This window comes from Lampetra planeri, chromosome 1, assembly GCF_965212315.1.
Source record: "Lampetra planeri chromosome 1, kcLamPlan1.2.h2, whole genome shotgun sequence".
NCBI lineage: Eukaryota > Metazoa > Chordata > Hyperoartia > Petromyzontiformes > Petromyzontidae > Lampetra > Lampetra planeri.
In genome coordinates this window covers 13,645,361-13,658,313 of record NC_136107.1, presented here as the reverse complement: position 1 = coordinate 13,658,313, position 12,953 = coordinate 13,645,361, and the positions used below count along the sequence as shown (strand labels likewise).

The 12,953-nt window shown below is 44.4% G+C and overlaps 1 protein-coding gene across 1 annotated transcript in view; it reads left to right on the top strand.

The window, feature by feature from the left end:
- Nucleotides 1-12,953, top strand: part of LOC144718693 (voltage-gated delayed rectifier potassium channel KCNH8-like) — a 201,494-nt gene that overhangs the window by 121,921 nt on the left and 66,620 nt on the right. Inside the window, exons 7-8 of the mRNA XM_078594151.1 lie at nucleotides 2,474-2,631; nucleotides 11,342-11,549. Of these exons, the coding sequence (XP_078450277.1) occupies nucleotides 2,474-2,631; nucleotides 11,342-11,549 (366 nt within the window). The remainder of the gene's footprint in view (nucleotides 1-2,473; nucleotides 2,632-11,341; nucleotides 11,550-12,953) is intronic.

The following is a 12,953-nucleotide window of genomic DNA, read 5'->3' as shown; positions in this document are numbered from 1 at the left end:
TGGTCGTGACCCATACCCCGGCTGGGGTGGGTCTGTAGGTTCCCCCGGATGCTACGGGGCTGGAATGCCTGTGTGTGTGTAGCCGGGTGGAACATGTAGCGTGAGCTGTAGTAACCACACGTGTCGGGTGGAACGTGTAGCGTGAGCTGTAGTGACCACACGTGTTATTGTGGCAAGACAAGTGTTAATAAAGTGTGCTACCCGTCAAGTGGTCTCCCGCCGTAATTTACAATTCTACATGTCGCCCAGTGATTTGCCTGAAGTGTGAGAAATAAATAAGAAGCCCTCTACACATTGTGTCTCGGAAGTCGTTCACTACACAAGGATAAAATACACCAGAATAATCTGCAGAAATGTTTGTTTTCCTACTTGCAAGGTTGTTGTTAACCTCATACAGGATGGTAAGCTATCATTCCTGAATGTTTTGTTTTAGAAGAGACCTGACGGCTCGTTGGGACACTCTATAGGAAAGCCACCCACACAGATTCCTATCTAAAACCTGATTCCTAACCACTATCCGGCACAAAAGAATTCCCTCATCAAAACACTACACCATAGGGCGCACTGCATTTCCGACCAACACCACCTAGCCAGTGAACTGGAACATGTACACCAAGCCCTCAAGATTAATGGGTACTCGGACCGCATTATTCGCAAAGCTGTTTCTCCAACCATGGAGAAACAATCTGAGAAGCAAATCAAAACCATCACTTTACCATACATAGCAGGTGTTTCCAAAAATATTTCCAAAATCTTAAACAAACACAAGATCCAGGTCCGATTCAATACAGTACACAAAATCCGTGTTCTAATCCCATCTGTGAAGGATGTCATTCCTGAGATGCAATATTCTGGAATTTACAAACCTAGTTGTACCTGCGGCAGCAGTTACATCGGGGAAACGAAACGACATGTCTCGGACCATGTCCGCGAACACAAGGCAGATCTGAAACATGGCAGAACCAATACCTCTGCCGTGGCTGACCATTGTTATAATGCTGTGGGCTCGCATGATATTGTTTTTTCTGAGACCAAGGTACTCTGCAAACCTTCGGGCAACTATCAAAGGTTTGTTTATGAAGCCATCCAGATATATAAACAGACATAACTTCAACCGAGAAGATGGATACAAATTAGGAAGGATGTTATTAACCAGGTAAAGCCTTAACTGGTTGTGGTTGTTTCTATCCTACCTGCCGTTTACTAGTAGATTTTTCCGAGTTACTTTCCCCCCCGTGTCCCACACTTAGTTTCCCACTTCTAGCCCCGCCCACTTCCCCCCCCCCCCCCCACCAGCCTCACTTCTTCTCCCCATAGCGCTCACGCAGCCCCCCTTTTCCTGCCCCCCCCCTCTCTATCCCACTTCTAGCCTCGCCCACTTCCCCCCCCAGTCTCGCCTCTTCTCCCCCTAGCGCTCACGCAGCCCCCCTTCCCCTGCCCCACAACCCCCCCCCCTCTCTCCCACTTCTAGCCCCGCCCACTTCTCCCCCCCCCCCCCGCCTCAATTTTTCTCCCCCTAGCGCTCATGCAGCCCCCCTTCCCCTGCCCCACACCCCCCCTCTCTGTCCCCCCTTGCCTCCCCCTTTCTTACCTATATAACCTCTTGCCACGGCAGCTCTCTCGCCTACTTCAGCATTTTTCTTGCTGTGGTTGTTCCACCTGATGGAGATTGCTTGTGTTGCGATCGAAACGTCGTGATTTATTTTATTTGATTTCTACCTACGTGACTTTACCGAAAGAACCAAAGAGTATAGTAATTCAGTGGATGACAAATCTAAAATTACATCTTTAATCTGCTGCTATTAATCCATACGAAAGAAGACCTGGTGAATGGACAAAAAACTTTTAATGAAATCTAACCATTGGTTGATTCTGATTGCTCGCTAGATACTCCCATTGGTGGATGGCTGCATTGTAATATATTTCAAATACTCATTACACTGATGTGTTATTGAAAGATAATTTGTCCATCGTTCCACTTTCCATTTTACAACCAAAAGTATTACGGGGACGAGCTCCTATGGACTCGGTGGCCAACCTCTGGTGGCGAGGCAGTGCTATAAGCACCACAGAAGTGTGCAAGTTCATACGGGTTTGTCACTTAAATTATCTTACTTTTACAAATTGTGTTTAAACTTTATTTTTTACAAAAACTGTACTGCTACTAAGCTCAATTGAAACCTTCTACTGGATAAGGTCAGTGTACGTTTGCACAGCTTTTTTTCTTGTTCCACACTGCAGCATAACTAAGAGGGCATTTAGAGCAAAGTGGATTAAGATTTCAGGTAGACATAATATTTTGGAAGTCTCGTATATGGATGGTCATGGTCTGGTACTACTGTGTCTCTGTATGTCCCTCATGTCTCACCCTCCCCTCCCCAAATCCCTGTCACGACTCCTGGCCATCAACTACCTCGACCCCCACACTGCTTCGCCTGCTCCCCTGAAACCACTCCCTTCTCCTCGTCCGCAGACATCATGCTCAACTTCCGAACCACTTACGTGAGCCGCTCGGGCCAGGTGGTGTACGACGGGCGCTCCGTCTGCCTCCACTACGTCAGCACGTGGTTCTTCGTGGACCTCATCGCCGCGCTGCCCTTTGACGTCCTCTACGCATTAAACATCTCTGTGGTAGGTGACAAGGGGACCCTAGCGTGTGTGATGGGGGGAGGAGCCAGGGCGGTGTAGTGTCGAGGTGATTGATGGCCGGGTGTGGTTGTGTAATTTAACGATCCTAGTCTTGTCAAAACTCGTAAGATAAGTTATGTTGAACTTGATTTGTACCACGGTCAGGTACCACCCTTGGCTCCAGGTTAGACAGGCAACGAGTTCCGTATCAGGTTTCCAGCCAAGAAATCCACGCAGCCTCCCAGAAGAACACCCACTGTTACAATAACCATTTCCTTAACTTTCCTGTTGTACTCTATCTATATCCAACTCTTCCTACGTGAGGTCAGCAACACTCGTACATCAATTATCAAAATTGTTCAAAAGAAGTCAACCGATAATTAATAATATAATATAATTTACGTAACTATATTAATAATGTGAATATTTGCATTAATGATGGATATAATCAACATTAATAACGTGAATATGCTTACCTCAGTCACCGACCAGCTGAAGTGCATGGAGCAATTATGGCATGGGGGCCATGTTTCATGGAGGTTGTTTTCCAAGCAACTGATTGGCTGGTGCAGTGAGAGTAATGATGTAATCCCTAGCAACCACTGCCACTCCCATAGTGTCTCGGCCTCGCTGTGCGCTGCGTTGCACCGCTAGCTGAGTAGTTAACCTCGCATCCAATAAACCCTCAGAGCCAGGATGAACGTCCGACTCCAAACGTCATTTATTGAATTTAACGAGGTAAAACTGGTAAGAAAACAGCACAGATACAGCATCTGTTAATACCCGGAAACACCAACACAATGAATGAACACCACAGCATCATAACATTCTTAGATAACATGTTTCTAAACAATAGATCCTGGATGGGCCAGGCCCCTACATTACCACTGAATAGCTATACAAGAGCATAAGCTGCTGTGTTACATAAAAGCACACCGTGTTATCATCACACTGCACCCCAGATGTACAGTACTACACATAACACTGCACTATGAATGAGACATTTCGTCATCCTTGCTTTCCAGATCGCAATGAAGTTACTTGGGTACAAGTTTGACTCGACTTATGAAATTACAAGTAACATTCACAATAAGGAAAGTTGCAGGCTTCGTTGTTAACTAGGCCTGGTATTTATCATAACAATTGAACAGCATTATAAAGACATTTACATCATTATAACGGTCATTCTAACATTATAACAGCATTGTCAATATTATGAGAACATAAACGAACTTACAGACAATGCTTCTTAAAGTCCCACAATGGACAATTATGGCTGGCTTCACTGGAACGCGATGTGTGCCGCCATCTTGAATTATGTGTGTAATGGCCAACGCCCACGTGGTTGAGCGGGAATCTTAAATCGCAACTTCCTGGTCACGTGACCAAACTTAGCATCAAAAACAGGAAATTCCTGTGTACACACGCCCCACATCTGCCGTGAGGCAAGACACCTGCCGTGAGGCAGAACACATAGCGTTGCGATCTCACGAAGACTCCAATGTTTCATTTGAATGTTGCTTCCTTCATTCTCATGGCACTTCGGATTTTACAAAAATTGCAGCCTGCCAACTGTATGCAACATTTTACTAGCATTTTCTGGACTCAGACCCTACGACTGGATGGTTAAGAAGCAGGGTAGAGCGGGCTAGACCCTGCTTGACACTTGGACAGTGCGATTGCATCCACCTCAAATACTTGCATCAATCCCCAACAGTGGACGTAGTGAGTTTAGAGCTCAGAGCCCATACTGGTGTAGGACTTGAAATGTCACGCGCCACGCGTTCTGTTGCTAGGGGAGCGAGCAGCGTACAATGGGGGCAACTGAGGATACAGTTGTTGCTGTGTGCCATTGAGGGGGAGGTCATTAAGAGACACCACAGGTGTTAAGGGTAACTGAGGACGCAGGCCAGTGATTGGTCAGGAGGGTGAGTGGCTGATGACTGGCGCCGGGCTGACGGCGATAACATGGTCACGTGAGGCTGGGGGCCTGGGGACGAGTAGCGAAGCAGGGGATGAGATAATTAATTGGGGCTGATTGGTTCGGGTATAAAGGCACAGCGTAACGGAGAGACGGGAGTTTTTTGGTTGGTGTTGGAGTCGGAGTTGGAGTGGTTGGTGCCCGGGACAGAGACGGAGCAGCAGGGAGCAGGAATAGATACGATAAGGGTAGACAGAGAGAATACAGATAGGGTAGCAGTGGATAGAGAGAGTACAGCGTACGGTAGCAGTGGATAGAGAGAATACAGATAGGGTAGCAGTGGATAGAGAGAATACAGCGTACGGTAGCAGTGGATAGAGAGAATACAGATAGGGTAGCAGTGGACGGAGCGAGTACAGAGTAGGGTAGCAGCGGAGTAACGGACCTTGGGGGAGAGAGAGAGCGAGCGAAGTCGGGGAGCGGAGCGAGTGATCGGAGAGACATGGAGTGATGATGATGGCGGGTTGTGCATTGGAGCGAGCGGAGAGGCATGGAGTGATGACGAGGAGGAGGTGTGAACTATATGCGTGAATAAAAGAGACGAGAAAGACAAGAAGCTGTCGCATCAGTACGAGTCCTACAACTGGTATTAGAAGTGATTAAAAGAACTACGCCGATATGTCAAAGAAAGCATCAGTACAAGTCCTACACTGGTACTGCTCTGACCAAGAACACCACTTACTCTCACGCGAGCAACCATTGCCCATGGCAATAGCCGCGGCCTTTAACTTGTCACATCAGCAACACAGGTGTCATTGGGTGCATCCTCGCAACTATGATGCTAGGATGCACCTCGGAATCAATTATTCATCTTCTGTATCCAAAGCACCACTCTGCTGCAAGAAACCGAGCAAAAAAAAACACCTTTACCCATGTGGTAATGTGAATCACCCACCCACAATGCATTTATTTGTCATCAGACAAACATTCGGAAACATCAGTTGTTGTACTGAATTGTGTTCGAATGTCTATGCCTCTTGTCTTTGAAATACTTGCACTGACCAACGTGGCATGGGGAAGCCCTGATGCAGGAGTGGATTGGCAAAACGGGCTGTACATGTACAATGAGAAGGCAAATCTTCACTTTTACAAATTGTGAAAGAAAAGATAAATTCTGCCCGTCATTTTACCATCTCTCTTTGCATGAGTTAGAAAAATGGATGTTAATGTAAAAGCTGGAACATAATTGGGAAAGTGCCCGGATGGACGTGAATTCACGGTCACTTTAAAATACAAAAGGACAGAAAGAGAAACCCATAGATAGTTAACTCGATCCCATCCTGGACAGTGTTACATTTTTGGAATAAACAGGAACGTTTGGAGTGAACATGCGGCAAGAGTGAAAGTGAAATAATGAACAAATGCAGCGGGAGGATAACCAAAGCCGAGGAGGAGTGGAGTGGTGATATCAGGGCACATGAAAGACGAAGTTTGATGGTGTCTTCACAATTACCAAATGCAATTGCACAAGCATAGGGAAGCCCACACATGATGCTGGTTGCCAAATTGCGCTGGTGCAAGGCATGAAATGGGGCGCCCATATCCACATCCCCCCCCCGCTCTCTATAGCCCGGTGCCTGGGCTGCCCAGGCCCGTGGACCCAATTGCAGTTGCACCGCCTGTGCGCTCGACAGCCACGCCACTGGACACTGCGTAGAGAAAATCCCGTGATGATTAATGCACAGCGCTGCTTTTAATAACCAGGGGGCTGCATGGACTATCATGTTGGTTTATACAGTTTTACCAAGGTCATTGCAAAGCCTCAGTGTTTTTAAAAATGATTTGTGGTTGTGCCATTTTCATCAGTTAATTTTGTTTCGATTTAAAGCTTTCGTGACTGCAGGGATTCATCTTCTTGGTTCTTTCGGTAAACTCACGTAGAAGGGAAGTAATAAAATAATAAAAATAAAACATAATAAAACAATTCTCACGACGTTTCGGCCACAACGCAAGCAGCCGTCCTCAGGCGAAGAATGAGACATTATCAAGCTAGGAGCTTATATAGGTGTAGCGAGGAGGAGCGCCTTAACAAAAGAATGTGCATATGAAGAGGAATTTAGCATACCAATGGGCAATGCGTAGGAGGTGGGCGGAGGGGTTTCAAAGTCCCATTATGCCCATGCATTATGCAGGATCAACAGCACCACGGGGGGGCGCAAGGAACAGCGTTAATAAAGGAAAGGAATGTTAATGATATGTAGCTGCATTTACCAAACAACCATGTAGAAAACCAAAGTAAAAAACTACATAAAAAACTAAAATATAAACTGATACTTACTATACTCTACAATAAGCTGAGTTACTAACAACAAATAATAAATTACAATTCTACGTCGTAAGAAGTATATAATATACTTCCATCTAAACTTTATTCTCTTAGCATATACAGTACTATATACTGCCATAGATAAACCCAACATTAAATAATATACTGTATTGCTGTAAACCACCCTATACTTTATACATTTAAATATAACACTATGTATTATTCAACTCACCCTAATGTGTATCGAAATGGTTTATAACGTCCTTCCAATGATTGCTAAGCCTGAATCCATCTTCTCGGTTAAAATTGTCTCTGTGTTTGTATATGTGGATCGCTTCATGAACGAATCTCTCATGATAGCCAGATGGCTTGCAGAGAACCTCCGTCTTGGAGAAGTCAATGTCATGTGAGCCCACTGAGTTGTAACAGTGGTCTGCCACGGCTGAGGTGTTTGTCCTACCGTGTTTTAGATCAGCTTTATGTTCACGAATGCGGTCTGAGACGTGTCGTTTGGTTTCCCCAATGTAACTGCTACCACAGAGGCAACTTAGTTTGTAGACGCCAGGGTACTGTATGTCTGGAATCACATCTTTTACAGACGGTACCAGATCACGGATTTTATGTACTGTGTTGAATCGGACCTGGATCTTGTGTTTAATCAGGATTTTGGAGATCTTTTTTGTGACCCCAGCAATGTAGGGTAAGGTGATGGTCTTGAAAGGCTCCTCAACAGGATCCTTCTTGATGGTTGGAGTGATGGCTTTGCGGATTGTGTAGTCGGAGTAACCATTAGCCTTAAGAGCTTGGCGTACGTGTTTGAGTTCACTGGAAATGTGTTCATGGTCGGAGATGCATTGGGCTCTATGATATAGAGTCTTGATGAGGGAATTCTTCTGGGATGGATGGTGGTGGGAATCCGGTTTTAGATAAGCATCCGTGTGGGTGGCTTTCCTGTAGACAGAGTGGCTCATTGAACCATCAGGTCTCCTTTTGATTAGGACATCCAAAAAGGGTAGCTTGCCATCATTTTCGACTTCCATGGTGAATCTGATGGCTGGGTGTATGGAATTGATGTGGTCGAGAAATTGGTCTAGAGCAGGCCGGCCATGTGGCCAGATGACAAAAGTGTCGTCTACGTACCTCTTCCATAAGGTCGGGCGTAGAGTGGCAGTCTGGATGGCGTCCGTCTCAAATTTCTCCATGAAGATGTTGGCTACAACCGGAGATAGGGGGGAGCCCATTGGGGTGCCCTCAATTTGCTTGTAGAAGGTTCCATTCCAGGTGAAGTATGTATTGGTTAAGCAGTGTCTCACCAGGGGGGGTACCCCAGCATTTAGTCCTTGATGAACCAAGTCTTCAATGATTGCGATGGTGTCAGGCACAGGCACCTTGGTGAACAAGGAAACCACATCAAAACTGACAAGCAGGTCGTCTGGGGACAGGGCAATCCCCTTGATTGTCGATACCAGGTCAGTAGAGTTTAGTACTGCAGAGGTGGTTTTTCCAGTGAAAGGCCGTAGGATTTCGGACAAAAAACGAGCCAGTTTGTAAGTGGGGGAGTTGATAGTAGAGACAATGGGACGAAGAGGTGTATCTTCTTTATGTATCTTTGGCAAGCCGTACAATCTTGGTGGCCTGGCTGCAGAAGGTTTCAACGAGAACTGTTTGGTCTGATCAATTAATGCGGTTGAAGCAGAAATGATGTTGTTGGTTTTGGAGACGAGGCTGTTGGTGGGGTCTCTTTTTATAATATATAAGCTCCTAGCTTGATAATGTCTCATTCTTCGCCTGAGGACGGCTGCTTGCGTTGTGGCCGAAACGTCGTGAGAATTGTTTTATTATGTTTTATTTTTATTATCCTGATTAAACACAAGATCCAGGTCCGATTCAACACAGTACATAAAATCCGTGATCTGGTACCGTCTGTAAAAGATGTGATTCCAGACATACAGTACCCTGGCGTCTACAAACTAAGTTGCCTCTGTGGTAGCAGTTACATTGGGGAAACCAAACGACACGTCTCAGACCGCATTCGTGAACATAAAGCTGATCTAAAACACGGTAGGACAAACTCCTCAGCCGTGGCAGACCACTGTTACAACTCAGTGGGCTCACATGACATTGACTTCTCCAAGACGGAGGTTCTCTGCAAGCCATCTGGCTATCATGAGAGATTCGTTCATGAGGCGATCCACATATACAAACACAGAGACAATTTTAACCGAGAAGATGGATTCAGGCTTAGCAATCATTGGAAGGACGTAATAAACCATTTGGATACACATTAGGGTGAGTTGAATAATACATAGTGTTATATTAAAATGTATAAAGTATAGGGTGGTTTACAGCAATACAGTATATAATTTAATGTTGGGTTTATCTATGGCAGTATATAGTACTGTATATGCGAAGAGAATAAAGTTTAGCTGGAAGTATATTATATACTTCTTACGACGTAGAATTGTAATTTATTATTTGTTGTTAGTAACTCAGCTTATTGTAGAGTATAGTAAGTATCAGTTTATATTTTAGTTTTTTATGTAGTTTTTTACTTTGGTTTTCTACATGGTTGTTTGGTAAATGCAGCTACATATCATTAACATTCCTTTCCTTTATTAACGCTGTTCCTTGCGCCCCCCCGTGGTGCTGTTGATCCTGCATAATGCATGGGCATAATGATACTTTGAAACCCCTCCGCCCACCTCCTACGCATTGCCCATTGGTATGCTAAATTCCTCTTCATATGCACATTCTTTTGTTAAGGCGCTCCTCCTCGCTACACCTATATAAGCTCCTAGCTTGATAATGTCTCATTCTTCGCCTGAGGACGGCTGCTTGCGTTGTGGCCGAAACGTCGTGAGAATTGTTTTGTATGTTTTATTTTTATTATTTTATTACTTCCCTTCTACGTGACTTTACCGAAAGAACCAAGAAGACAGTTAATTTTGATCTATTATTTAAAATGCACAGACTTGATGTGCTTAATCTGACAATTCCTCAATTTTACTTTTAGTCTTAGCTGCTTTTCACGTTTTCGGCAAAATCCACCAGATATTAGCAAAGGAAATATTCTATAATGTGCATGTACAGCAGCCCTTTGTCGATGGTGACAGCCACTCCACACCATGCAAATTGCGGGGGTTATTAGACCACTCGAACCCCAGTCTCTCGGTGTTGCCAGGTCAACACTGCAACGCTGGAGTCACCTCCGCTGATCAAGGCACCCGTATCAGTATCCCACTCATGTCATTTATGATGGAGCCTCCTCACTTCGTGCGTATCATAGGGTTTATTAGACCATACTTCACCACACTGGTCAGTGCAAGTTTTGCGAAGGCGGGCAGCATAGACGTGGATAGGACCTCGTTCCAGCAGTGCTTTGATAAAAAGAGCTGCACATGCACAATTTTCAGTTGGAAAAACAAGCATATCATCACAAGTTAGTGGTGATTCACCTGTTTTCCACCAAAGGATTGGAAATCTTACTTTTCCATTAACGAATGAATTAAGGCTTTACTTCTATCATAAGCCAAATATTACATAATCATGAATGTGTTTGTTAGCTTGTTCCTCAAAGCTGTTCTTTGTAGATACCATCTGTATTTACAACACAAGTAATCGTTAGTAGTTTTAGTGAGTATTTTCAGAGATTTATGGCTACAATTTAACTTAATTTATCCATTTGAGCACACGATGGTGTACCACTTAAACGACACAAATAGATATCCTGCTATTTACAAGAATAAAGAAATGTGTACATATAATATTTAATGTTACATTCATTACTTTTTAGATAATGTCAAGTACAAAAGTATTTTGTCAAGATACAAAAGTATATTGACAAATCTATTTCATTCAGAATTCACAAGCTGTCAAAGCGAAATCAAGTCTCTCGCTGTTCACACAAGCAGTACGTCTGTGATCTGCTGCTTCCATCCTCCACGTTCCTCTCTGTTCCATAAGCAGCAAAGTGAACAGAAAGGGAAGAGTGATCGGTGGGAGATCCCGTACTCTACTTGTGGTCAGTTCGCTATCAGGTTAGGATGAAGTTCAGTGTAAGCGCTTGTACTCGGGATTTGGTTGGATAGTTAAGAGCTAGGGTTAGTGGAAGCATTACTAGTAGTAGTGGCAAATGTCTTAGCATCATTGGGAAGACTAGTATTTGTGGCCTTGTGTGCTAGAGTTTAGGTCAGCGTGAGGGCTTCCACTAGCATAATTTGTTGGTTGGTTGTTTTTGTTTGGAGTTAACGAGAGGCCCAGTACGAGTGGCTGATTGGCTAGTTGGTCAGGGATAGTGGTAGGTCTGGCTTCGTTTGGCTCATACATTCTACCCTCAAATAATTTACCATACCTTCCCATTGATGCAAACTCATCGCCTTTCCAGTTTTTGGCCACTGTTGCATTGCTGGCTTTCGTCATCAGACACTCTCCTTGTTGTTGTCTCCTTGCTGTCGTCCTTTTGCTAGGCCTCGGTGGTGCACCTGTTGAAGACAGTGCGGCTGCTGCGCCTGTTGCGGTTGCTGCAGAAGCTGGACCGCTACTCTCAGTACAGCGCCGTGATACTCACCATGCTCATGTCCATGTTTGCGCTACTCGCTCACTGGATGGCCTGCATCTGGTTCGTCATCGGCTGCCAAGAGATGAAGGCTCACCACCCTGTCAACTGGGATATCGGTGGGTGGTTGATTACCTATAGATGGGACGGTACTTATGTCTGGTGTGAATATTAGGAAATGAATATCTTTATATTTTGGTGTTGGAATATAGAGCTAATGAAAATGGACTGGAATCAAAATTATGAAATAAGAAGCAAACGAGAGGAGGTTTAGTACTTTTGAAACATTTTAACTTCATTTTGAAAATCAACATCCAATATTCCTCAAGAAAAGAGTTTATGATCGGTATGTCATGCCTGCTCTGACACATGGATCACACATGTGCACATTGGCGATGAAAATAAAACAAAAACTGAAAAGTGCACAAGGAAGCATGGAGAGATGCATACTTATAAGTGCATTGAGATCCATAATTAGGAACACATGCATTACAGAACATAGTCAGGTTAAACACATCAGTCTATAGCTGCTTTAAAAAGTAAGTGAGATGATGACCGATGGATGCCACATCTTAGCCCGCAAGCCTATAACACCTGTTACACACGTTGGTCGCCCATCCAAGTATGATCCAGGCTCAAACCTGCATAGCTTCCGAGATCTGACGAAATCGGTTAATTTCCAGGTGATTTGATGATCGACCAGGTATGTGTATATTATCACTTCACTTTTAGTGAGTCACGAATGTTTTGTCGAGTGGGGCATTTAACTTTTTGTTATTCACTGTAGCAAACTCCTGACACTCCAAGAAGCAAGCCACATAAGTTGCCAATCTAACAATTTCAAAAACATTTTCCACACATCCTTAGACAAACAACACTCGCCGCACGATAACCAGGGCAGGCACCACCGTGCCCTGGCTGTAAAGTGGCACAATTAAAAGCAGGAAAATCCATGCGTGTGGGGTTGTGTTCGTATTGTAACAATGGACTTTATAGGACGAGCTGTAAAGTGGGAAGCCCTTGCCAGAGTTGGCAGCACGACAGTGAACTGACCGGAGCCCTTGGGCAAAGGTGGCAAGAGGTGTCAGGGTCGGTCTCAAAGGATGTGCCAATCTTCTCATAATTGAGTCTGCCGGCTACTTGACACCAGAAGTGTGCCGGTGGTTTTGTTACATCAGTGAGCAACGAGGGCTGCTGAAAAGGGTTGGACGAGCTGTTTTCGTTAATTAAATAGTTGTCTTGAGCATGAATACAAAGACACTTTGCAATAACCTCAGAAGAAAATCGGAAAACCCAGGCAGGCTCATGCTATGTGTTTCATTTAGCGTGATATAATTTTGCACATGAGAAAAGTACGCACTTTAATTTGCCTGTCATCAAAAAATCTAAAATAATTATTTGCAGTGCTTTCTCAATCCGCTGCTGGATAAAGGCTTTCCAACACTATGGGCATTCATTGAAATTTAATAATTTACCTGGATAATGCCTCGAGATGGAACGTGTTGGTTAATAGGGTGGTCAGG